The sequence below is a fragment of the Taudactylus pleione genome, unplaced genomic scaffold (assembly GCF_031769625.1).
Source record: "Taudactylus pleione unplaced genomic scaffold, aTauple2 ptg000154l, whole genome shotgun sequence".
Classification (NCBI taxonomy): domain Eukaryota; kingdom Metazoa; phylum Chordata; class Amphibia; order Anura; family Myobatrachidae; genus Taudactylus; species Taudactylus pleione.
Genome location: NW_028284556.1, coordinates 18,916,897 through 18,943,269, shown reverse-complemented (window position 1 = coordinate 18,943,269; position 26,373 = coordinate 18,916,897). Strand labels below are relative to the sequence as shown.

General features: G+C 45.9%; 1 protein-coding gene across 1 annotated transcript in view; it reads left to right on the top strand.

The window, feature by feature from the left end:
* ADGB (androglobin) overlaps positions 1 to 26,373 on the top strand; it is a 435,925-nt gene that overhangs the window by 360,178 nt on the left and 49,374 nt on the right. Inside the window, exons 30-32 of the mRNA XM_088474497.1 lie at positions 16,982 to 17,172; positions 25,631 to 25,795; positions 25,921 to 26,026. Coding sequence (XP_088330623.1) covers positions 16,982 to 17,172; positions 25,631 to 25,795; positions 25,921 to 26,026 — 462 coding nt within the window. The remainder of the gene's footprint in view (positions 1 to 16,981; positions 17,173 to 25,630; positions 25,796 to 25,920; positions 26,027 to 26,373) is intronic.

Genomic DNA, 26,373 nt, shown 5'->3' with positions numbered 1-26,373 from the left:
GAAAATGCAAGCAGGTGCATTATTATGATAATAGGCCAATGTAAAAACAATAATTGCAAGATAAAACAAGTCAACAAATGCCAAATAGTATGACAAATTAATAAACCTATGATGAGAGGTGTGAGGGGAACGAGGGGAACATGTGGAAATAACAGCAAGGATCCCTCTGATATACAGAGCTGTAACTAGACTTTTTGGTGCCCTGGGCCAGAAAGAGCTTTGACACCCTCTCCCTCCATTTTTCAAATAGAAGCATAAGATACACGCCCAAAAGAGGGAAGTGGCCTCATGGGCAAGGGCCATGACAAACCCGATTTGTTCAGGAAGAGAATGAAGGGGTACCGATCCCATTGTATCACTGTTATCTAGGTGTCACTGCCAAATACAGTGTGAATCCAATGGTTGCATTGATGATACACAATACTAATGCAGCATTACTCACCAGCTCTAGATGTAGGAGAGCACCGGGGAAGCTGTGCTTGCAACAGGATTTGTCCATCAGAACTGCCGTGCACAAGCCTGGAGCTGGCAGTGTATATCCCCGACTGAAGGTATCAAAAGAGCGCTACTTGTAGTGTATATGCAGCAAATATCAGCCACGGGGAGATCTGTGTATGTACCCTGCACCAGCAGGTGAACTCACTGGCCAGGGTACTCGAGGTGTGCTTGTAACACCTGAGTCGGGAATCAGTGGTTGTGTTCAGGGCTGCCATAAGAAACTGTGGGACAGATAGCTCCATGTGTAAGGTGTCTTGACTGCCATGTGAGAGGTGATAGGTTTGAGTCCCGAGTTTGACAGTATTTTGAAATATATGCATTAAATAAAAAAGAGGATGTGACTGAAGGTGCTTGGGGATGTGGCCAGAGTCGGCCAAGTGGGATATAGAGGTGGCCAGGAGATGCAGAGGATCAAAAAATGGGAAGCTGACATAACTGAACAGCGCCCCCTGTCCTGCGGTGCCCTGTGCCGTGGCACGTCACACCACCCTAGTTACGGAACCTGCTGATATAAGCAGCAGGGACAACAAAAATAGCACAGATGGTGTGGGGGCGCCCTTTGGTGGAAACACAAATCAGATGGTGAGCATCTAGTTATGAATGGAAACAATGGGCCCATTAATCATTCCTAAAGTAGGTGAAAATATAAATTTTGTAGAAATTAAGTAACAGTGCTTTTAATTGGTAAAGCAGGAGATATTAATGATACTGTATATCCTGCTTACCTTGCAGTCCCAATGTTGTCTGCTGTCCCCATACACTAGATGAACATTAGTTTATGCATTAGCACTATAACTAGCGGATAAAACCTGGCTGTGTAAAATTTCACTGCTAGTAATTTACAGCTGTATTGTGGCAAGATGGATGCGTAATTATGGGGGGGAATGAGGGCCATAATGATGAATATGTCCCTAAGTGTCATCCACATGTATTAACACTTGGTTTGCTGAAGAGGGAGAGTGCTAACTCACCCTCTCCGGGGAATCGCAGTCTCCCTCTTTCGGCATCTAACCGAGTGTATGGGTCACATGCTCCAGTCAGAAATCCCCAACAGTACCCGTGCTGTTATTGAAAAGAAAAAAAATATTTTTTTAGTAAGCACGGTCTCTGGCTGCATATTCCGGCAGCCAGGGACAGTGCTGTTGTCTGCCAAAGACAGCTGCAGCTGTTGAAACCGATAGCTTCAGTTATTGGAGCGGTCTGTTCCACTAACTGTTCATACATTGCCTCACCACTTCTACACCCTATCTAGTAATATCGGCACCATAGCACCTCTGTCATTCTGATCACTTCCCTGCATTACTACATGTAATTTACACATATATCACCTCTTCATACATCTCCCAATTGGTTTCATGTTTTGATGTTTAGGGACCTCTAAGGGCAATATAATTAATTTTGATGTAGGTTGAGGAAATGAAGGTTCTGATCTGACATACAGAAATGATTCCCATGCCAAAGATCTGATTGATTTAGAAACATACAGTACTGTGCAGTTTGGCTGGATCATAGGACAACCTAAAATGTAGCTTTTTAGAAGAATTTTTTCATATCGTTCTTTTTTCAATTGATCCCTTTAGATGAATCATTATTATCACCTCCCCTCCCTCCAGCTTCCACCATGCAAGGAAAATACAGGATGAATATGCACGTAGCGCTAGTGGCTGTTTAAGAGTGTTGAGGCCCATGAGCAGTCTAAGTGCAGGCTCCCTCTCTGTAGTGCAGTTGTTTCCTGCACTGTGCCAGAGTTTACTGTGCATGCATAGGGTCCCGGTAACATGGCACCCACTCCATGTTCCTGGTGACTTCGCTACAGCACATACGCAGATTTCTGGGAAAATGCTGCTATTGCGATGCGGGACTCCGGATTGATGAGTATAATTATATGTGTGCAGGCTGTTCGGTGTAGCCCTCCTGGACCCAGGGGCCTGTGCACCACATACCCCGCCCCCATTATAGATACGCCAGTGTGTAGCACAGAAATACTGGGAAACTTTGTTTTTACAGTGAAATTTAGAATTGAGCTACTGTAGGTAGGAGTAGGACAAGGCCTTCCCAGCTCTAAATATGTATGCTCATTATGTATTTGACCCTGCAATAGAGCTGTAACTAGACATTTTAGCACCCTGGGTAAGAGAGACAACACTGGTGTCACGAATCGGGGTCTAAAAGCCCCCCATGGGCAGGGAGATTTTTCACACAATTTGGCCATTTTCGACTGATCGTAACGACCAATCGTGTGAAAAGTAGTGTTTTCAGACACGAATATGATGCGACGCGCGTACCCGCAGTCGTGTATCGGCATCGTAGATCAGATGGTTTTGCAGAAAGATTTCAAAGGAACAGTACGATGTGACACATCTTAATACATCGGATCGTATGGTCGTTTGTACAATCGTACCATTTCTAAATACAAATTGTACAGAATGTCAAGGGAAGAATTTTCAAGGGAATCTTATGCAAGATCGGATCTGATATAAATCGCCCCGTGTATGGGCACCATTAGCATCCCTTTCAGACTCAGACATTCATTCATTTCAGTTTCCAAGACATCCCAGGTATGCCTCCCTGATATTAACTGATGCACTTGTGTGCTTACCTGTCAGCTAGACCAATAGCTTTTGTTTACCTACTTTTTAAACCAGTTCCTGTGAGCAACCCATGGCCTGAGCAACGTGTTCCTACCCCGGACAGTCCAAGGCTCCAGGCTTAACATACACGGTGCGATTTGTGTATTAGCTGATATCGTATACGAACTCTCTCCGGCAGCTAAAGTGAACGATGTGCAGCAAAAGCTGCACGATGTTCATTCAATCTGTCGTGCATGATCTAATGATTTGCATATTAAATAGATTGAGTGCGATATGACACATATGCAGGCTCGGATCTGGGCGATCCATGGTACATGCATCTGTGTCATTGACACAGAAGCACGGATGGGAGACCCGTCTGTGCTGCTGTGTATTTCAATTACACAGATGCACGCATGGACCAGGGAGATCTGTGCTACATGCATCTGTCTCATTGAAACAGAAGCACGGACAGGATCAGTGAGACCCGTCTGTGCTGCTTTTTGTTAAAAAAAAATTATTCCTGTGTAAAAAAAAAGAAAAGTGCCAAACAACGTAGGGGTCCCCTGTATTTAAGCACAACCAGCATAGGGCTTGTCAGAACCAGCCCTGGTTGCCAAAATACGGGGGACAAATGACATAGGGTTCCCCCGTATTTTGCGCAACCAGCACTGGGCTCTGATCCAGTCCTGGTTCTGGATAACACAGGGGAAAAAATGTGTGGGGTCCCCCTGTATTATCCAGAACCAGCACCAGACTTTTTCTAGCGGGGGCTAATGCCACAGCAAGGGGAGCCCTTTCACCGGGCCCCCCAGCTAAAGCATTAACCCTCGCCACTAGTCAGCCCAGGCCGGGGTTCCTCCTCTCTAGGGCACCGCAGGCCTTGGCTGATAGCCCGGGGCTATCCCGGCACCCCTGGGCGGTGGATGCCAGGTTGATTATGTAGTGTAGTGGATTTGAAAGTGTTGAAATTATTGTCTTTTGCTGTGGAACTGCAGGTCCCAGCAAGCCTCCCCCTCATACTGGTACTTGGAACACCTCAAATACCAGGATGCGGTGCATTACGTGCCCGCTGGTACTTGTAGATCCACAGCAAAAGCAATATTAAAATAAACACAGGACACACACCGTGCAAAGTATAAGTTTATTAAACATAAATACACTCACACATGTACACATACTCACATATGTATCCCTGTAGCAATCGGTGCTCTTGTCCATGTAGATCAGGGATAGGGAACCTCAAGTCTGGGGGCCATATAAGGCCCCCGGAATCATTTTATCTGGCCCTCAGAGCTTTTTTCTGCTATCTTCATCTGGCTAGCAGAGTGCGTAGAATGGCACCCTGCAGCCAGAATCTATGCAGCAGTGCCGCCTGGAGCATCCTTAGGATGCTTCAGACGGTCACACCACTGCCCTTACAGCTCCCCGGAACATCCCCAGGATGCTCCAGACATTGCTGTAATAACCACCGATTGTGGCCCGCCCCCGTGTGGCATCACACAGAGGGGGCATGGCCTGCACCAGGCCTGCGAATAATGTTATATATATCAAAATGGCCCCTGGCAGAAAAAAGTTCCCTGATGTAGATAATCCATACGGTACCTGTAAAAAATATATCCACACTCACCTTCTATGCGAAGTTCGGGTCCTTTCTCATTCCAAAGTAGGCATCCCCAGCCCTGGCAAAATAAAAACACGAATTTCGCAGACCCACGGACTTTAGTACAGTGCTATAAGGACCCCCCCTGTCGTGTCTGTGACTCCCCTGTCATGTGTGTGAGCCGCTGTCATGTGTGTGTTATCCCCTGACCCTGTCCACTGTGTGTGTGACTCCAGTGTGCTGTACAGTCACTTACCTTACTCTGGTCGGCTTCTCCGATGTAGCCGACAGTAGCAGCAGCTGAGCACAGCAGAGACCAGAGCCGCCGGAACAGGTGATTTATTTTTATTTTTTGATGCATCGCAGGCTTTGCAGTGCTGAAAACCCTGCGTGCATTTTTTAAAAATTGGATACTGCTGGTATCGAGAGTACGCATACCCACTGGAATCCAAAATTGGTTGCGAGGTCTACATGAATTTTTGCGGTTAAAATCTCGTGGCCACTTGAATATGGCCCTTAGAACCATTTTTTACCTTTATTAACTTGAAATGTACTGTACAGTATGTGTTATAAGATTTTATAAGTAAAAATTTTTAGAAAAAATTCAGCTTTACTGCTGTTATGCAAAATATTGGTTGATTTTGTAATGTAATTATTTTAAGAGAATATAATTCTTCATTTCTATGCAGCATTTGTAGATGGAATGACCAAATGAACTGCAGGTGGAATTTCTTTGGTTTGTCTGTCTTTGGCATATATGAAAAAGATAATGTAACAGTGCCATCTACAGTAAAATGTAATGTATTTTTAATGTTAAAATGAAAGTTGATTTGCTTAAGTGTTATATTATAGCAATATTTCTGTGTGTGTTAAAATAAAACTGCACTGGTATAAAATCACATAGGCATTTTAATAAATCCCATCCATCTAGTAATCAGACATATTAGGCAATAAATCACATATCAGGCCAAAAATCACATAAACATAACAGACCCGCTGGTAGTATAACAGCATGCTAATCGTACTTACTAATAGTAGGTGGTAGACATCACATAGTCCCGAGAAGTCTTTCCAGTAATAGGATACAGAGTCTGCTGAAGACTTAGGCTATAACAAGCCGTGCTCATGTAAATTTCTTGAGCGCTGACTGGCAGATGTAATGCGGCGGATTCCTTGCCAGCGATAGTCAGCAGTGTGGACACAGTTCTTTTCAAATAACAGGCAGCAGCACATTTCATCCCTTCCCTGGAACTTTTTCCAGCATAAAAAGTCCCAGGGAAGGGAGGAAACGCGTTGCTGCCCATTAATAGTTTAGGGTACAGGTCGGTATGTAGGGTGGGGGGTTCGGGATTTCCTGGTTTGTTTGCTTTGTTGATGTTTTTATTGTTTTTCCATATGTTTCATGAGCAGTTTTAGCTACTGTAGCGGAGTTGGTGGAGCACCTGCAGGAGATTTTCCTTACTAATACAGCTGGGCAAGGGGAGTGGTGGCCATTTCTTCCTATTTCTCTGCGTGAATCTCTGATAAGTTGAAGTTTCTATCTTGCAATGTCTAGGATCTGAAAGATAAAATGAAACATTACTTAGTTCTCCACCAGGATAAGTCTCAGACCCCTGGTATTGTTTGTTTATTGGAAACTCATTTGGTAGGCAGTAAAATCCTCTCTCTTTTGCACCTGGCAGAGCTTTCCACTCCAATTCTAGAGGTGTTTCTGTATTAATACATAAATCCACGTGCATTGTTTGTCATAAAGTTCAGGTGGATCAGCTTGGCTCATTTGTTTTCATTTCAGGCACTATTCATTCTTCCCCTCTTGTATTATTGCTAGTGTATACCTCTTCCCCCTACCTTTTACCTCTGATGTCCTTTCTAAATGCTGTGAGTTTATAGCTGATTTTCCTGCTGTCCTTGCTGTTTATGTATCATAATTGCCTACTCTCCTGGGAAGTGCAAGAAACTCCCAAATTTGCAAGCAGTCTCCCGAACCCCTGGAAGAGTAGATGGCCCTCCCGCATCCTGCCCACTTCCTAAGCGAGCACTATGGGGTGGATAATGCTGTGAATCGCAAGTAAACAGAGAAGGGGCAGGGTCAATATGATGTATTTCTATAAAAATAACGTCATAATGGCCAAATCGACTTTCTGCATTCCCGGTGTGGGGACGGGGCTTAGTGACACATAACACCAAGCCCTTCCCCCACCTCCAGTCGGATGCATCTCTCCTCTAAGCTTCTTCCAGAGGAGAAAGTGCAAAAGTAGGTAAGTATGTGTTAGATGAGCTCTGGATAGGTGGAGGGAGGATCCTACTGTAGGTCCTCTGGTGGTGGGCCTCCCTCCTTCTCTCGCTTGTACTCAGAAATGGGTTTGATAGATGTTTTGTGTCAGAGGTGCCAGGATACACAGAGCTACTCTTATTTTTCTTTGTCTCATAATGCCGTTTCTAGGTACCCTATTTTCCAAGTTGCACAGTGTTTCATAAAAGAAAGAGGCTGAGTTGTAATGTAGATATTGGACACTTAAGGATGTGGCCTAGCAGATAGGATTGATTGGTTAATTGTTCAAAAGCCGTGGATTGAGACCAGGACTAGACTATGCAATGTAGATACACCGTCATTGCCGAAGTGTTTTGCAGCCAATTTGTAGATGAATATACTGTAGGTCCTGAGTTAACTATTCCCCTTCTGAATTATCCACTGTCCTTGATCAAGTTATCCTCCCGACCCTGTCCGATTCTCCTATATCCTCTTAGGAAGTTGAGGATGCTATTAAGTCTTTCCCTTTAAATATGGCGCGGGGGGTAGATGAGCTTCCCAGCGAGCTATATAAGACCCACCTTGCTTTTCTGTACCTAAATTATTAGATGGTTTTGCATCCCTTTTGGAATTGGGTTCTTTCCCCTCGTCCATGGCTGAAGCTTTAATAGTGGTTATCCGTAAAATGGGTAAAGATCTGGCTTATATGAACACGTATCACCCCATTTCCTTGCTATCCACTAATGTTGAATTTATGGCTAAGAATGTGGCCCTGAGACTAAATAAGGTCATACTTATTATTATTCTTCCTAATCAAACGGGCTTTTTGCCAGGGAGCTCCTCCTCTATTAATCTCCAGCACCTTTACACTTATCTGCAGGTGGCCACAGAGGGCATGGTTGACACCTTGATTGTGTCCTTGGATGCTGCCAAGGCATGTGTTTCAGAGGAATGGCCGTTTCTGTTGGAGGTACGGTACTCTCTAGATTTGGAATTGATTTTGCCTTCTTGGCATGGGTTCAGTTACTTTTCTTCTGTCCTGCTGCATGAGCATGTATAAATGGCTTTGTCACTGATTCTTTATCCTAGGCAGGGTCACTCGGCAGGGCTGCCCATTATCTCCATTGCTGTTTGCCATTGAGCCATTAGCCTGTGCTTTCAGGGCCTCCTATGTGATCTCTACTGATGGTTTCTAGTCATGAAGAGAAAATCGCCCTGTACACTGATAATATTCTGTTGTTTCCAATGTGTATGAAACACTCCTTACTGTCTCTATTGGCATTGGTAGACCTTTGTGTACCCTTCTCAGGGATTAGAATTGTGACACATCTCCGTCTTCCTACTGTCCCTATGCCGGCTTCTTATGATTTCCCCTTGCGCTGGTGCAAGCAGTTCAAATACCTGGGTATACAAATTACCCACTCCCCGACTGTGCATGTCACTTTAAAGTCCAACCTCAAAATGAGTATTTAAAGGTTAAGTGTCATGTCTGGCAGAAGCTTCCTCTCTTTCACGGGACGAGTGAACCTGGTTAAACTGATTATCTATGCTAAGTTGTTGTACAGTATGTCTGACAGCATTCTCCAAGTTACCTTCCCTTCTCCCTTTTTACTACTATTACCAAGTAAATCACTTCTTTTATATGGGGTTACATAAAAAAGCAGGTGTGTATGTAAGCAGCACGATTACCATAGTGGTTAGCATCACTGCCTCACAGCCCTGACGTCATGAGTTCAGTTTCTGACTAATATACTATCTGTGTGCAGTTTGTATGATCTCCCACACTCCAAAAACATGCTGGTAAGTTAAAAGACTTAGAATGTATGTGTGTCCATGTGATAAGGCTTACAGGACCTGATTCAGAATTGTACGCTATGCCAATATCTATGCGGTTTGCCAATGTTTTTATTTCAGTGAATACGTCTAAGTCGATGTGTACTGGTACCTCTGCAATGTTGCTTTCAGACAGGATTTAGACGCAGAGTGGTTGACAGTTATGGGCCATTTGTGGGTGTGTAATGGGTGGTAACCGACTGGTGGTTAGAAAAATGCAGATGCGCTGCAACCATTTTATAGGAGTGTTGGATCCAGAGACTGTGGGGGTCATTCAGACCCGGTCGTTAGCGCCGATGGCCCCCCACAGAGCATGCGCATATGAGCATGTGCACGACGGCGCCGTCGTGTGCATGCGTGAGACCCGCTACGACCGACAGCGCCGGTCCTAGCGCGTCTCGATCCAAAGGGGGCGAGCTGTGGATGTTGATTGACAGCTCGCCCCGTTTGGAAGGCGGGCCGGGGGGGTGGCAGCCCAAACGGGGGCGTTCCCATGGGAACGCCTACCATTTGGGGGCGGCCCCACTGACATCACTAGTGATGTCAGTGGAGAGCTTCCGGCTCAGACAGAGCCGAAAGCTCTCCGGGGCTTACGACAAGGGAGACCCTACCCTAGGGTCTCGTCGTAAGCCCCGATGGTCGCGATGGTCTCTGACCATCGCGACCATCACCTTAGACCTCCTTACAACCGCAAAGGAGGACGTCTTGAAAATTCAAGACGTCCTCCCCTCATTCAGACCGACAGCACGCTCTGTGCGACCAGCTCTGAATGAGGTCCTGTGTCTGTGTACGCAGCTTCACTAGTGCCAGCATCAAAGTTCGGTCGTTCATTCTGAGTAACCATAGGGTTACTCAGGAGGCCAATGGTCAACTGATCTGAAACCGATGCTGTATCATTTTATGCAGATGCTTGGATTTGGAAAGCCGCAGGTCGGCGTCTCAATACATCTCCCGCCAGCTGCAACATTTGTATACTTTCGAATAGCTGCTGCGTAAAAAGTCACAGTTGCGACGGGATTAGGGTACAGCTCTGAATGAGAAATATCTGTTATAAATAAATATATTGACTGAATGGTAGACTTTCTACTTCAGGGTCCATAGGGTATCCACAGGATACCTTGGGGTATAGGTGTGACGTCAGTCGCAGGGCACCAAAGAGTTAAGCTTTCAGCCTCCCAGGATGCACTAGGTCCCCCTCCTATACCCCGCCCCCGGGCCAAGGCACCTCAGTTTAGTTTGGTGCCCGGCCGGAGTCGGGTGCACCTGTTGGAGTGGGGGCTAGAAGAGCCCCTGAAGCTTTTTCTTCATGCAGCTGTGGCTGCACATCTGGATGAACAGCATGGACAGTCAGTCCTGACGTCCATGCTGTCTTCCCTACACCCCGCCGGTACCAGAACGCCGGTACTGATCCGGGGATGCTGGTGGGCGTCTGGGGTCACAGCTAGCGGTGACCCCAGATGCTCCGGACCATGGCCGGATTCAAGGGGGACAGAGGTAAGCAGCGGGGTCCCGCGGTGGGTCCCCGCTGATCACATGGTCCTAAGTCCCCAGGCAGGGGGCTCCCTGGGGACTGGCTGCAGCGTGGAGCCAGGCGACCAACCTGCGCTTCCACTACTCCCTGGGACAGCGGACCGCAGCAGAGCGGTAGCGCTGCGGCGTCCCAGGGGTTAAATGCATGCCAGGGGAGCGCGCCTTCCCTGTCTCACAGCCGGCGCCTCCCCCGCTGCACACAGCCCTCTCTGCACTGTGCTGACTGGTCCTGTGTCAGCGCTCCTCCCCCAGGCCAGCTTCTCTCTGCTCCTCGGCGGCCATCTTCTCTGCAACGCATGGTGAACGCTGCTGGAAGTCTGGAAGGAAGCATCGTGGTCTGGGTCCCCCCGCATACCTCTCCTCCGCTGTGGCTCAGGTCTGTGTATGCAGCGCTGTGTCCTACCAGGCCCTGTGTCTGTGTAGTTGAGTGATCAGCGCTGTTAGTGCAGGAATTGTTATTTTCTGCATTGTATGTGACTGTGCTAGCGCTGCCTGTAACTTTTCTTCTCTAAACTGTCAGCTTTATTACTGTCCCTGTTCTTTCTGCTAAAGCCCTTGCGGTGCGGTGCTGCAGGGTGGTCTCTCGCCTATTTAATACTTAATTGGTGAGAGAGGTCACATACGTGGTGCCATCATGTCTGAAAGTGATTTTCCCCTCCGGCTACAGTGTACCACGTGCGAAGTACCGTTAGCGGAGGGGGAGGGTAGCGCGGAGGGCCTTTGCCGGCAGTGTTTGTCCATGGCGCGGCCTATTACGGTTACAGCACCGGTACAGGAGCCGCCCTGGGCTTGTTTCGCTCAGGTGTTAACAGCTTTAGTGGGCCAGTTAGCTCCGCAGCCCGCGTTTACTCCGATGGGTTTGTCCCAGCAGTCTGTGGTGTCGTCACCCATGCAGGGGTTCCCACGACAATTGGTGGTACCCCACAGTCTCCCTATTTCCCCGCTCCCGGGTTCTCAGGAGCCAGCGTGGGTTAACTCCCTGACGAGTTCTGTACAGCACTTGTCGGATGTGTTGCAAGGGGAGTCTGTGATGCGGCCTCATAAAAGGCCGGTGGCGTCTCTGTCCGCTCCTTATGAGGATGACGAAGGGACGTCTGATGATGGGGAGATTCTGGATCCTTACGATCAGGAACCTTTCCATACTAAGGACGCTGATGCTAAGTCCAAAGTATATATTCCTGGACTTATTCGGGCGGTCCGCACAGCCTTGGTGATTGAGGACGAAGTTCCCCCAGCGGCTAAATCTAAGTATGCCTTTTTCAAAGATGTGAAGGGCGATGCCACAGTCTTTCCTCTTTCGGGTCAGTTGGTGGACCATTTAGAGGAGGCGTGGAAACAACCTGGCAAAAGATACCAGCCGCAGAGACGCCTGGCGGTGGCTTATCCGTTCGCGGATAATTATTTTGCTAAGTGTGAATCCCCTCCACAGGTGGATTCTCACGTGACCCGTCTTGTCCGTAGTGCCACATTGCCGATGCCATCCATGTCCTCCCTTAAGGATGCTACGGACCGCAAGGTAGAAATCTGCCTGAAGTCCGCTTATTCCCTTGCAAGGGGGGCAGCACGGCCGGCTATGGCCATTTGCTGGGTTGCCAGAGCGATGGAGCGCTGGGCGGATTCATTAGAGGCTTCTTTTGAATCCGACTGTCCGGCCGAACAGGCGGAGTTGATTGGCAATCTCCGTGATTCGGCCACCTACATCAACGAGGCGGCTCTAGACATTAGTACTCTGGTGTCTAGAATTTCTTCAGCAGCGGTAGCTGCTCGTCGCACCTTGTGGCTGCGATCCTGGAAGGCGGACGCAGATCCAAGAAAGGTCTGGAAGCGTTGCCGTTTACCGGAGAAGTTCTCTTCGGTCCGGATCTGGATAAGATTGTGGCCACGCTGGCGGCAGCCAAATCTGCTTGTCTCCCGTCGGCCGCTGCTCCTTCTGGTTCTGGACCATCGTCCTTTCGGTCATCTAAGGCCCAGGGCAGGCCCAAACCACAGTCGTTTCCTCGACAGGCTGGCCCTAAGAAATCGGTCAAGCCCCGGAAACAGGCATGGAGTACCAGACGTCCGGCCCCCAAGCCAGATGACAAGCCTGCGGCCTGACGGTCCGGGTCTCACCTTGGGGGATCCCAGGGTGGGAGGCCGCCTGCTGCAGTTCTCCCGGTGTTGGTCGTTCACTACGACAGACACTTGGGTTCTGGAGGTGGTCTCTCACGGGTACGCCCTCTCCTTCCGGCACAGACCCCCGGCTCGATTCTTCACCACGGGTCTACCATCAGACCGGAACAAGGCTACGGAGCTGCGGAAGGTATTGCACACTATGCTCCAGGCTGGAGTTATAGTGCCTGTTCCATTCTCCCAGAGGGGCCAGGTTTTCTATTCAAATCTATTTTTGGTACAGAAACCCAATGGGTCATATCGTCCGATTCTCAACCTCAAAGCACTCAACAAGTCTTTGCGGGTCCCGAAGTTTCGGATGGAGACCCTACGGTCCATCATTCTGGCGCTGGAACCTGGGGACTACATGGTGTCATTGGACATACAGGACGCTATGGCGGTCATGGCGGCTTCTCTGCGGCTGCAAGGAGTCCGCATGTTGCCGTACTTGGACGACCTGTTATTGGTGGCAGGATCTCCAGAGCTCCTGTTACACCACTTGGACCTGACCATTGCACTGCTGCAACGGCACGGCTGGCTAATCAACTGGCAGAAGTCCACTCTAATCCCGTCTCGGAGGATTCTGCATCTTGGAGCCTTATTGGACTCGGGACAGCAAAGGATCTTCGTGACGGAGGACAAGATCTCTGCTTTACAGTCAAGGGTGCGCAGTTGTCTGCACAGCCGCCGGGTGTCCTTACACTCGGCGATGAGGTTACTGGGCTCCATGGTGTCGGTGTTCGACATGGTGGAATACGCCCAGTTTCACTCCAGACCTCTGCAGCACCTGATCCTGTCCAAGTGGAACGGGCTGCCTCAGTCTCTGAAGTTCCAGACGATTGTGCTCACCCCGGAGGTTCGCCTGTCCCTTGCGTGGTGGTTAAAGACGACCCACCTCAACAAGGGACGTCCGTTCTGGGTTCCAAATTGGGTCCTGTTGACAACGGACGCCAGTCTTCGGGGCTGGGGAGCAGTTTCGGGTCCACACTTGTTCCAGGGCAGGTGGACACCGACAGAAGCGGAGCTTCCAATAAATATCTTGGAACTCCGTGCGGTCTTCAATGCTCTCCTGCAGGCACAGCGGTTTCTCCAGGGTCACCCGGTGCAGGTCCAGTCGGACAATGCTACCACCGTGGCCTACATAAACAGGCAAGGAGGAACTCGCAGTCGGGCGGCTCTCGTAGAGGTCTCTCGGATCCTGGTTTGGGCGGAGCGCAATCTTCCGGCCATATCAGCGGTCTTCATCCCGGGAGTGCTAAATTGGGAGGCGACTTTCTAAGTCGCCAGGACGTTCATCCAGGGGAATGGTCCCTGCACCCGGACGTTTTTCAACTACTGGTGGACAGGTGGGGTCTTCCAGAAATCGACCTCATGGCGTCCCGGCACAACAACAAGTTGCCGGTGTACGGGTCTCGCACAAGAGACGAAGGGGCGTCTCTGGTGGATGCTCTGTCCGTCCGGTGGACGTTCAGGTTCGCATACCTGTTCCCTCCGGTCTCCCTTCTTCCACGGGTAATCCGGAAATTCAAACAGGAAGGAGGGACGCTCCTGTTGATAGCTCCCGCGTGGCCCAGACGGCACTGGTTCTCAGACCTTCAGGGTCTGTCCGTGGACAGTCCTCTGCGGTTGCCGCTATGACCGGACCTTCTGTCTCAGGGTCCTTGTCTTCACCCGGACCTGACTCGGCTGTCTTTAGCGGCGTGGCTGTTGAGACGGCCATGCTGAGGTCCTGGGGGTTTGCCAGCTCTGTGGTGCGTACCATGTTACGAGCTCGGAAACCGTCTTCCGCGAGGATATACCATCGCGTGTGGCATACGTTCTTCCAGTGGTGTCGACCGAGAGGTTATGCACCGCGGGAGTTTCGTCTGTCTCGGATTCTCGCCTTCCTGCAAGCGGGACTAGATCATGGGCTTCGCCTTGCTTCTTTGAAGGTACAGGTTTCGGCCCTATCTGTCTGGTTTCACCATAGGATTGCTACAATCCCGGATGTGCGCACCTTTATGCAAGGTGTTCTCCGTATTCAGCCGCCCTTTGTTCCACCTGTGGCGCCTTGGGATTTGGCTGTGGTCCTGAGGGCTCTCCAAGGACCGCCGTTTGAACCACTGGGCTCAGTGGATATTAAATGGCTAACAGCTAAGACTGTTTTCCTTCTGGCCGTTGCTTCAGCCAGACGTGTTTCTGAGTTAGGGGCTCTTTCTTGTAGACCCCCTTTCTTGGTTTTTCATGGGAACAGGGCAGTGCTCCGCACTCGGCCCGAGTTTCTTCCCAAAGTTGTTTCCCAGTTTCATGTTAACGAGGAAATAGTTGTTCCGGCCTTTAACTCACCGGGTCTTTCCGTGGGTGAGGCCTCTTTGGATGTTGTGCGGGCCTTAAGGACTTATGTTGACTGCACTTCTTTGTTTAGGAAGTCGGACGCTTTGTTGTCCTCTAGGGCTTCTGTAAAAAGGGTTGGCCTGCTTCAAAGCAAACTTTGGCAGCCTGGATCCGTATGGCTATTTCTGAAGCTTATCTTCATGAAGGCCTACCGGTCCCTCCTTCTCTGAAGGCTCATTCCACTAGGTCTGTGGGTCCTTCGTGGGCAGCTCGACGTGGTGCCTCGGCAGTTCAGATCTGCAAGGCTGCTACGTGGTCTTCTGTCCATACCTTCGTGAGGTATTACAGGTTTGACACCTTCGCCTCTCAGGATGCTTCCTTCGGGCGGCGGATTCTCCTTTCTGCACAGGAGCGTCCCCACCCTTAAAGGATACTGCTTTGGGACATCCCCAAGGTATCCTGTGGATACCCTATGGACCCTGAAGTAGAAAATATGAGATATGGTAAGAACTTACCCTTGTTATCTCTATTTCTACGAAGTCCATAGGGTTCCACAGGACTCCCGCCCTGTCGCACCTGTGCTGCAGATGGGCTTTGCTCTGGTCACCGGTTTTCCGTCTCCCTCTGGTGAGAATGTGATTCTTGTATGTGTCCAGATCTTTGTTCTCTCTCTTCCTTCTCCTCCTCCGGCCTATGGCTTGGTAACTAACTGAGGTGCCTTGGCCCGGGGGCGGGGTATAGGAGGGGGACCTAGTGCATCCTGGGAGGCTGAAAGCTTAACTCTTTGGTGCCCTGCGACTGACGTCACACCTATACCCCAAGGTATCCTGTGGAACCCTATGGACTTCGTAGAAATAGAGATAACAAGGGTAAGTTCTTACCATATCTCATATTTTTTCTTAACACAATAGGGAGTAGTATCATGCGAGCTGTAGAAAAGACTTAAAAAATATCAAAAGTATCTTATATCGGTACCTTTACTCGCTAACTATGGTAAAGGTCTATCAAGTTTTTATAAACTTGCTGTCAATTAATTATTTATTAAATGTATCACTATCAAATGACTTGTTGTTTTTTATTTCCAAAGCTGCTTTAACATAGGGGCTGATTTTGAGATAGACACATCTGTGGGTGCTTATTTGTACAGCCATGGCAACCTGTTTACTACCTTATGCTAATGCGGATATTAGTGCGTTGGCATGCAGAAGGACCACCCACCCATTGTTTTTCCAACCGCAGTCGTCCTCATTAGAATTGCACCCAATCCATGCTAGGTGCCAGGGCCGTAACTAGGGGTGTGCGGCCGCACAGGGCTCTGTGGGCAGCACCGCCGCCACCCCATGGCCTATGATTCTGACTGCAAGGTGCCTGGAATGGCGCCCTGCAGCCAGCATCGCTGCGGCAGTGCTGCCTGTAGCGTACCACGGACTCTACAGACAGGCACCGTGCCATAATTATAGCTGCCCCGAGCGTCTTAAAGATGCTCCGGACACTGTTGCACGTTCAGATGCCGGCAATCCCAACCCCTTATGCGCAACGTCATGATGTCAAAGGGGGCGGGGATGGCACAGGACGCTCAGAGCCCTTGTTACGGCTCTGCTAGGTGCAAAAGATACATCTGAAACAATCTTCACATCTCCACCCATATGCTACAAACTAGCACAGAAGTCGGCCTACATGCCCACGACACTACCATGACACTTCCATGAGTTGGATCAGTTCCGTGTACAGTTACGGCCCAGGAATGCCCATTACAGGGAATGAATGCATCGTTAATGGACAGATCAATCCGTCTGCACCTTCAATTTCCATCCATGTGTGTATACATGGTGCAGTGCTGCTTCCGGTCACTTTAGAAAGCGCAGCACAGACTCCCTAGATCCGCCAGATCCATCTGGATTAGCCACGTACAATTTGGGTTGGTTGTTGAATTTTTTTATTAAATCACATTGTGATGCAATTACCATACATACTGCAGTAGAGAATGAATATTACAGACATACTTTACTTTACATTACAATTGCTGTAATCTTTTATCAATTAGTTGTTAGCTTTAATTTCTGAACTGTAGTAACAATCAGATTGTTAGAATCTGATTGCTGTTGGTAACACCACCCTTTCTGAACATACCTACCTATGTACAAACTTTAAGAAGTGTCTTTTGTTGTATGTTGAGTGTAACGTTATGAAACATTTGTGTCCAGTGCTAAATGTTCTCTTTTCCCACTTTCCTAGTATATGCAGATCAGCCTGAGGAAATAGCAGATACAAATAACAGTGCGGAGAGTCAGAAATCTACAAATACTCCAAAGACTGCTAGAAAAGGCAAAGAGAGAACAGCTGAGAAATCTGAAAAGGAAAGGTCTGGTAAGGAGAAAGATAGAGAGAGACTGCAGTCAACCCCTACCTCAAGACCCGAATCTCAGGTAAAGAGACAATGCACCTTGTGCCATTTCAGGGAGAACTGAACATGCAGTAAATAACAAGTATTTTAATCTTTAAAACAGATAAGTATTACAATATACACAGATGTCATACACATGCTCTGTAGAGAATGCGGTTAGCAAAGAAACGTGATAATGGTTGTAGCAAACTGTTAACTTAGGACACGATCAGTAGATCTATCCTATGCATACCATTGGTGCAAAATGTATGTTGTATTTATTCATGCATCTGACATTGCCATTCTTTTTTTGATATGCAACATTTGTATATCTGTGTGCGACCGCTATTTTCTTTCTTCCTGATGGTGCCTCTTCTTTTCTTTGGTGTCTTCTCACTTCTGACTGGTTCTCGCTGGAGTTATGAGGCGGCGATATCTAATTGGTTCGCTATGGCCAGCTCTGTTCGCCCTGCACACTGCGAGCCATAATTGACGAGTAGTGACATTTTTTAATTGCTGCAACATGATTGGATAAGTTTGAATCTTTTCAGATTCAATCTTCCCAGTACTGAAACAGAAATCATAATTACCAGACTTGTTCCTGATAATGTCAGCTCCTCCATCGATATTGGCCAGCAGCTTCAAAATCGACCCACAAATCCATTTGCATAATGTGTAATATTGGGTACAACTGCACAAATGTAAGGTCATAACATCACAAAAGCACTGCAATTTTAAACTTTGTAAATGAGCATTTTGGAGGTGCATCCATTTCCAAGAATCATTGACCGCAGGAGGCAGAATTTTAGAAGCAATTAGGAGGTAGCAGATAAAGAATGTATTTATTTATTTATTTATTTATTTATTTTGATGGTATGTATCATGTGGTTGATTTAAAAGACACCTGTTTCTGAGACAGGAACTTGTAGTTTATTCAGTTCTTTTTAATGGGGAAACAACTAAGGGGCCTATTTATCATTAGGTCCCCTTTGCAGAATTAATTCCTTAAATTACTCTTCCGTTGTGGCTAGATTTGGCAGATGTTGTGAACTAATCTTGTTTCTGGTTGCAATAATACACAGTTTGGGCCTGATTCAGCAAGGAACACAGTTGCTAATTTGCACGCAATCAGTTGATTGTTGCGTTCTGCGCATGTGTATGCATCGCAGTGCGCATGCGTGAACTAGCAAATGCGGTCGGAACTGCGATTAAATAGGCTACACAGACCCAGAGCAGGAAGTGCCGTTTGTGGGTGGTGATGGGGGGGCGGGGTGGTCGGGTGAACGTTTCAATGCCGTTGCATGGGGGTGGATAAGTTAGCCACTGAGGTGCCATACGCAGTGTGAGGCCTCATAGCGTGCGCTGAAGTAAGCAATTCCTGAGTGAGATCTGACCTTCCTTAACTGTGCGTATGAGTCTGATATTACTCGATGTTACCGATTGTTTCGCTATTCTACTAAGTAACGGATGTAAGTAAGGGGAAGTGGACGTCCTTATGTAAACATATGCATATCACCGCTGATATAAGCAACTGCGTTGCGTGCGTATTAGCAGAATTGCGATCCTTGCTGAATCAGGCCCCGTGACTGAATATAGTAGCTTGCAGTTTATTTCAGGTTTAATTTGCATTTAGATCTATTAATACATTTATATTTTTAAACTAAATAATTCATATCACATTTTCAATTTAATTTACATGAGTATTTGATTTGATATATCTTTTATCAATGATAAAAAAACTGTTCAGAAATGGTTCTTTAATGTGTTCTAACATTATTAACATTGCCTTACTGTGCAAGATTAATAACAGAATTATTTTGATATTCAAGGTTATTTGCCTTAGCTGTTATTTTTAAGCCAATACTGCCACCTAGTGTTCTAAGTGCAGCAATAATATCTTGTTTTGGGTGGAATTAATATTTTAAATGAAAAAAATGCCACTTTCCTATTCTTCACTCTTCCTCCAGACTGGCAGGTATATGATGCCTCACAGATTCCCTCTCCTGGTCAGAACAGGCTTTTTTAAACTGTAGCAGTGCTGGCTGAGCCCTTTGCCAGATAGTTTGTGCACTGTGTAATGAAAGGAGTACTCTCTGACCTTCCTTCCTAAAGCAAAGGGAACAGAAGGGAGTGGTGGCGATGTGTTCAACTCAATGGGCTCCATATAGGATTCTGCAACTTTGCAGCCTGTAAATGTATGTCAGAACGTAGTCCTACTGGACCTTGAACTTGGTGTTATGCATCCTTGGCTTGTTCATTTGCTTGTTTGCTACTGAGATACTGTTCTGTTGACAGGGATTTCTTATTGCTCAATGAGTTTCACCTAATACTAATCAGTGGTCAAACAGATAAAGCAATGGAATATTTAAACCCAGCAGCTTCATTTTTCCTTTGCCGTATTATTGTGTTATGTACAGTAGTTGGCATGAACTTGTCTATTTCTCCGAATGAATGAACGAAACACTTGTCATCCAACAACACAAACAAATGTATTGACAATAAAATCCATTTCCTGATACAGACAGTGATCTGACATAATGCATCTAAGCACAATCTAATTCATACATGCCGGTGGCAGCCAGGTCGGCGTTGCAGGGGATTTGTCGATGGAAATGGTGGGCGGTGCGGGAGCATGGCGGCGTGATCGTGGCCCCACCTTCCGCTATACAATGCCAAGATTTCCATCATTAAAAAGCAGGGGGCGGGGCTACAATGATGTGATTCAGCGCAAATCGCGTCATCACCACCCAACCCTCTCCCTGACCGCCCACTATCACTCCTAAGTGGATGGCTGCCGGAAGGGTGGAAGAGTTTCCTCTGGTGGCTCCTGAACCGAGAGACTTGCTCTCTTGCCATTGCGGTAGAGTCGGAAAGTCTGATTTAATTTCATCCTAACATTGACTGAGTTAAAAAACTATTTTTTAAATAGATGTTCATGACTTAATGCATCTAACACACCATTTTGATGGCAGTAAAAAAACATTATGGTTAGGTTGGTTACAATACTCTTCACCTTGCTCAAACTGCTTTAGAGATTAATAACTATCAGGAAGGGCAGCCTCATACCAATTACATATTCAGCAGATCATAAGAATCGCTGTAGGAGCTTATGTTCGCCCCACACCAAACCATAATTCAATTAGTCAAAATTATTTCTATAACACAATGATTCAACATTCTGTACATGCTTTGTGAAAATGCAGATGAAACGTATCAAATTGTCTTCCAACGGTGGGCGACTTCATTAATCTTACACATGTTCTGGGAGCTTATGTAAATCTGTAACATACACAAATCTCTTATGCTTAATTATTCGCTGCTGACATTTGGGGGCGGCATCTGGGAGCATTCCAGAAAATTGCGGTGTGTCAGCCCCATTTTCTGGACGTGCTGAAGCCAAAGGCTGCGTCTTTGGGCGAAGCTTCACTGGTCCCAGCAGCGTGATTTTGCCAGACATTCTGGGCAACCTGAGAGTTACACAGGTTGATGATCACGCAGAGGATCCAATGCTGCGTCTTTGGACAGTAGACAGTAGGTGTTTTTTTTAACTTAAGACGCCTCCTGTGGCTCTTCCATATTTTAGCACAGGAGCTGCTTACAAAGAACAGCCATGAGTCATGCCCTTAGTGCAGAAAATTAAAATTTTCACTTTTGTGTATAGTAAGTGTCCTGACTATTGAATATAAAGGTTCCGCAAGAGATATCACAGATATCTCCTGCTTACTGTACCTTTTAGTCCCAATGTGGCCTGAGGTCCCCACACCCTAGTATGGAAACCTACATTTCGAAGTTTAACTGCGGGAACTTATGCCATCTTCAGATGGCATTTGTTCCTGGACTGCACCTCCTTGCTATGGGAAGGAGTTCTGGGTTGCGAAGAAGGATTCCGCCAGAGGTTGCGCATGCGTGAACTGACGTTCATGCATACGCACTACCACTGCCAAGTAAGACTCGGCAGTGCTAATTTTCACTGCGTAGGACATCGCAGAGACAGCCTAACCTTCTCTCACATACCGGGTCCAGCAGTGCTGGGCTGGCGTGAAGCAGCAGGCGGGGAGTCACTGGCACCTGCTGCTAGTGTCTGGCCCCCGATAATTAGCATAATAAATGGACCCTTTAGTTTTACAATTATAAACATTTGAAAATGTAAGAAATCTACATTTATTGGCAATTGTGAGCATATAAAAATGTACATATTTCAGACATGGATTGATATTCAGTCGAACATTGATAAGAGGTACCTGGAGAAGTGGGAAACTTAATTATTAATGCAGCTTCGAGGCTGCCAAACAGTCTTCGTCTGCTGCTCTGCTCTGTTAGTCCCTCCATCGTTTACTGGTTTTCTACCATATTCAATACAAATACAACCAAACCACACCAACATACTTCTCTTCACTCATCTCAAAATATCTCTCAACCCAACCTCTTCGCTCAGCACAAGATCTGCGTCTCTCATCTCCACGCATTACTTGCTCACATTCACGGTTACAGGACTATTTTCGGGCTGCACCCAGTCTGTGGAATGCCCTCCCATGCACAATAAGACTTTCCTCTAGTCTCCAAACCTTCAAGGGTTCCCAGAAAACTCACCTCTTCAGACAAGTTTATCAGATTTCAGAACCGCTCACATAACCTTCATAGCTTCCATATCTCACAGTCCAAATATAATCTCACACATAGAGCCGTATTAAATTTGAGCGGACCCGTGATACTTCTCCGCTTCCCATACTTTTCGCCTACATCGCATGTTTTGTAGGCGGAAAAGTATCGCGTGCGTGCCCGCGTATCGCCGTATTCAATTTGAAAGTACGCGAAAACGGGACCCGGCGAAACTTAAACAAGCGGAAAGTACTGTCAGATTTGGGGAAATCAGCCTGACACCCCCCAAAAGATGCTCTGACATGGGGGTTAGGTATGGTACCCCTCAATTTGGCTTGCTGAAGGTATTTGGTGTTTTTAAATGGGCTCAATAGCTGCTAAGTAGCATTTTTGTGTAAGTGGTGCAGAATAGTATTCAGGAGTTTTTTGCAGGATATAACTTATCCCAGCAAATTTGGGGTACTTGAAAATGGGGGCCAGCATATTTTAAAGTTGCTAAAGTTAAGTTTAAAAAATCGTGAAAAATCCACCTGCCGCAAGCACCTGCAATGAAAAAAACACATGGGGCATACTTGGGGACCCCCCCCCCCCTCAGAGTCAAGTTCGTTAGTTTTCAACTTTGGCCCCCAACATTTTTTTTTTTCGCCCCCAAATTCAAAGTGATTTTTTGGGGTGTTCTTAAGTCTTTTTTTTTTTTTTTTTTTGACACAGTTTACCTTTGGGGGACTGTCTGAAGGCTGCATGGGGGTTCCCGCAACGTTGCACCCCAAAACCCCAATTCTGCACTTTTTTCCGCCTGCTATTCATAGGCGAAACTTTTCCGCCTATTACATTGCATTGACTTTCCGCCTAGGCGAAAAGTCTTCCAAATTGAATACGGAGTAAAGTCAAAACAGGCTAAAATGATGTCATTGGCAAAAAGTTTCCACCAAAAACACACGAAAACGGCTTTTCGCCTCAAATGGAATACGGGCCATAGTCTTTCTTTCACATCCTCCTTACCTTTAGCCAGCATTCCTATGTGACTGGATCATACAGCCCACCAAGAAACTCTGCAATCTGGCTGGACCAAAATGCAATATATAGCACCTATCCTTGTGTATCAATGCCTATTTGCCTATAGATTGTAAGCTTGTGAGCAGGGCCTTCCTACCTCTTTGTCTGTCTGTTATTACCCAGTTTTCTTTCCAAATGTGAAGCACAATGGAATATGTTGCGCTATATAATAAACTGTTAATAAATAAATAAATATTACTAGCCCTAATTGTGAGGTCTTGGCATTTTTAAACCAAAAAACCTCTGTTAGTGAGACTGTCAAACCTCTTTAACTGAGACTGATTTTTCTCGATCATTAGGAATAACTGAGACGATTACTGTTAGGACCTCTTTAAGGGTTCTATTTATTAACATTATTTTTACTGAAATAAATTGAAAAAGGGTGTTTTCACCTAAATTTACTAAAGAGCAATTGGAGTAGAATTCGTAAAATTCTACTCCAAGCCCTAATTATCACATAGTTTTAGTAAGCAGATCGCATGTCCCATAATTGTAATAGAAAATGTGATCTGCCTGCGATTTACTAAAATTAAAATGTGAAAAAATACTGGTGGAAGCCCTCTAATAATAACGCCACAGTCTCCCCCGGTTCCCCGATGCCTGCTCTGCTCTAACAGGCAGAGCAGAGCCTGGAGTTGGCCCCAGTAATTGGGTCTAAACAGACCACAAGCTGATCACTGCTAAAAAAAAAAAAATAGTAAAAAAAACACCTTACCTGAGTCCAGGGCTGGTGATCGGTGCTCCTGTGATGTCCTCCCTCAGGTCAGCTGGTCTCCTGGCTCCTGCACTGTGACCCTGGTCAGCTGCTGCATTCAACAGCTGACCGGGTCACAGTGCAGGATGGGAGACCAGCTGACCAGAGCCCTGGAGGGAGGACATCACCGGAGCAGCGCGGGGGGGACGACTGCACGAGTGGTCCGGTGTAGCAGCAGCCGATCGGCGCATGCGCGGAACCATGTCACTGTATTATTTCTGAAAAATATAGTGATATGGCTGCGGACGGGATTCACAGGGACAGAGCTTTATCACAAGCTCTGTACCTGCAAGGGATTTTTAATAAATCCCTGTAATATTGCCTGAATTTGCAATGCGAATTCAGTCGGAAATATCACACTACAATCTGTATTTTAATGCGGATTGTAGTAAATAGGGCCCTCAGTGAGATTAGTGCAGTTTATTAAACTCTGTAAATGAGACAACCGCCTTTCGAATCTCTGTAACTGAGATTAGTACAGGTTTTGACAAGTCTCTATGTCTGTACCTGGACTTACAGGGGTGAGAACCTCTATAAGTGAGACAAACACTTCTTGAACCTGGGTAAGTGAGAAACTGGATAAGTGAGATACCTCTTTAAGTGAGACTAAAATCGGCAGAGTGAATGGATTTGACAAAGTTAAAAGTCGGGGGATCCGGGGATCTATTGTTGGGACTTGGTAGGGACTTGGCCTTTTATGCATTGACAATCAGTGATTTGGAAAAGTGGAAGTGTTGAACATAAAAACCTATAAGATTCCAGTTATCATTTATCTAGCATAGCCTGTTTTTAATTTGAGTCTGCGACTTTGAAATGTTGACTACCTTAAACCTAGTCATGTGGTATATCAAATTAAAGCCTATTATGTTCTAAACAAAATGTTTTTTAATTTTTAAAAAAATATATATTTCAAGCTTATAATACTAAACATCAACAGGGGAAAATAACATTGAAATAAAAGGGGGAAAAAAATTGAGCGATATTTAACTGGTAAATATTTATTGCAGCCAGAATGGTTATAGCTCAATTGTGGAAAACCTATAATGTTCCCAACATTTCAAAAGTGATTGTAAAGATTCAATATAATTATGAAATGGAAACTTATACACCTTCGCACTTATCTGCTCCTAACTCTTTAATGAGGAGATGGTTATTATGGCAAGAATATATAAAGGAAGGGGAGGAATCTAACGTTCCTTAGAGTAATCGAAAGATAAATTCTCAATTTGCGGGGTGTCCGGCTCAGTTTAGCCAGGTACTAAAGTGGAGGAGATTAAGAGTACCCCTTATTTATTATTTTTTTTTGGGGGGGATTGTATGTTTGATTTGCATATATATGATGTATGATTGGTATTACCAGATATTTGGTACACTTTGATTCTAAGAAATGCCAGATATGTTATTTTATCCTGTGTTAGGATTATGTTTTCTATTCTTTTCTTTTCTTTATTTTTTGTATGTTTAAAAAAAAAAAAGATGAAAAGTAAAAATAAAAATTATTTTGGTTGAAAAAAAAATAAATAAATATGGGAAAGAGAATGGAGTGTGACTTGAGCCAAGTGAAGGTGTGAGCGAAGGAGGAAGGAGAGGTATCCTAAGGTTGCAAAGTTTTTGCCAACAATTTTCTGATTGGTCCATTTCTACTTCAAATCTGCCCAATTGTATCTTTTGTCATTTTAAAAGTGTTTCATCATGAAATGTGTTGTATTATTGGTAAAGCTATTGGGAAAGTTATCTTATATTAGAGCCTGTTACACTCAGAGCACAGTGCACACTCAGAGCACCATGCACTGGATGAGTGAGGGTAGAGGTAAGTAAGGTCTCGCGCCACTGGTGTTAATTACAACTGTGTTACAATGATTATTATTGTTAGCGCAATGCATGTAAAATGGCCTGATCATAAATAATCTCTACTATTCTTAGCTAGTCAGGTTTTACCTAGTTTTCCATTGCATTAAAATTGCGCTTTCCCAAATACATCTTGATATATCCATATACGTTATCACTTTAAGTTGCATTGGGGGAGCCTACAGTCACCGCCACTGACCTTAAGATCTAATAACAATTGCATGTGAAATGCATTTTATCGCAGACTCAGCAGCACAATGATAACAACAAACCATTTTGGACCCTGCGACTGGTCAGTGAAACAAGTGAGGCAGACACGCTAGAAGTAAAGAAAGATACTGAGCGCATAGAGGAGATAAGAGCCATGAAACAAGCCTGGGAGATGGCAGAACCAGGTCGAGCTGTCAAGGTAACATAAACAATGGATGAATATGCAAATAATACCATAACAATTGCAGAATGCTTTAACTGGCAATGTAGTTTTATGTTCTTGCTCTTTCATCTTGAAATAAGCTAATGAAAATTGTTTTTTAGGCTTTGCAGTCACGTTTGCAGTATGTGAACAAGTACCTGCAGAAAACCACTGAAGGGCCTGTAGAAGATATATCTTGGGACAGTCAGGTTCCTACTGGAGAGGAAGGTAAACTAAATAGTATCCATAGTCAAACAGGAAAGGCGACATATTGTATTTAAACTGTAAGCAGGGTTTACATTTACTTGGATGGATATATGTAAAACTTGTCCATTAACAACAGATAAAATATGTACGTGCACTCTTTTATTTACTGCGTTATGCAGTATAGTTTTACAGTACCCACACTGTGTGATACAGTCATTCAGACAAATTGCAAAATGGCTGGAGCAGTTTAGCCCCACCCACACATGGAGGCCATATTGCACAGATCCAGCCATAGAGCCACCAGGCCAAGTATCAGGTTACAGTGTGCATATGACCTCTCTGACTTGGATGATAACCACACACAGTAG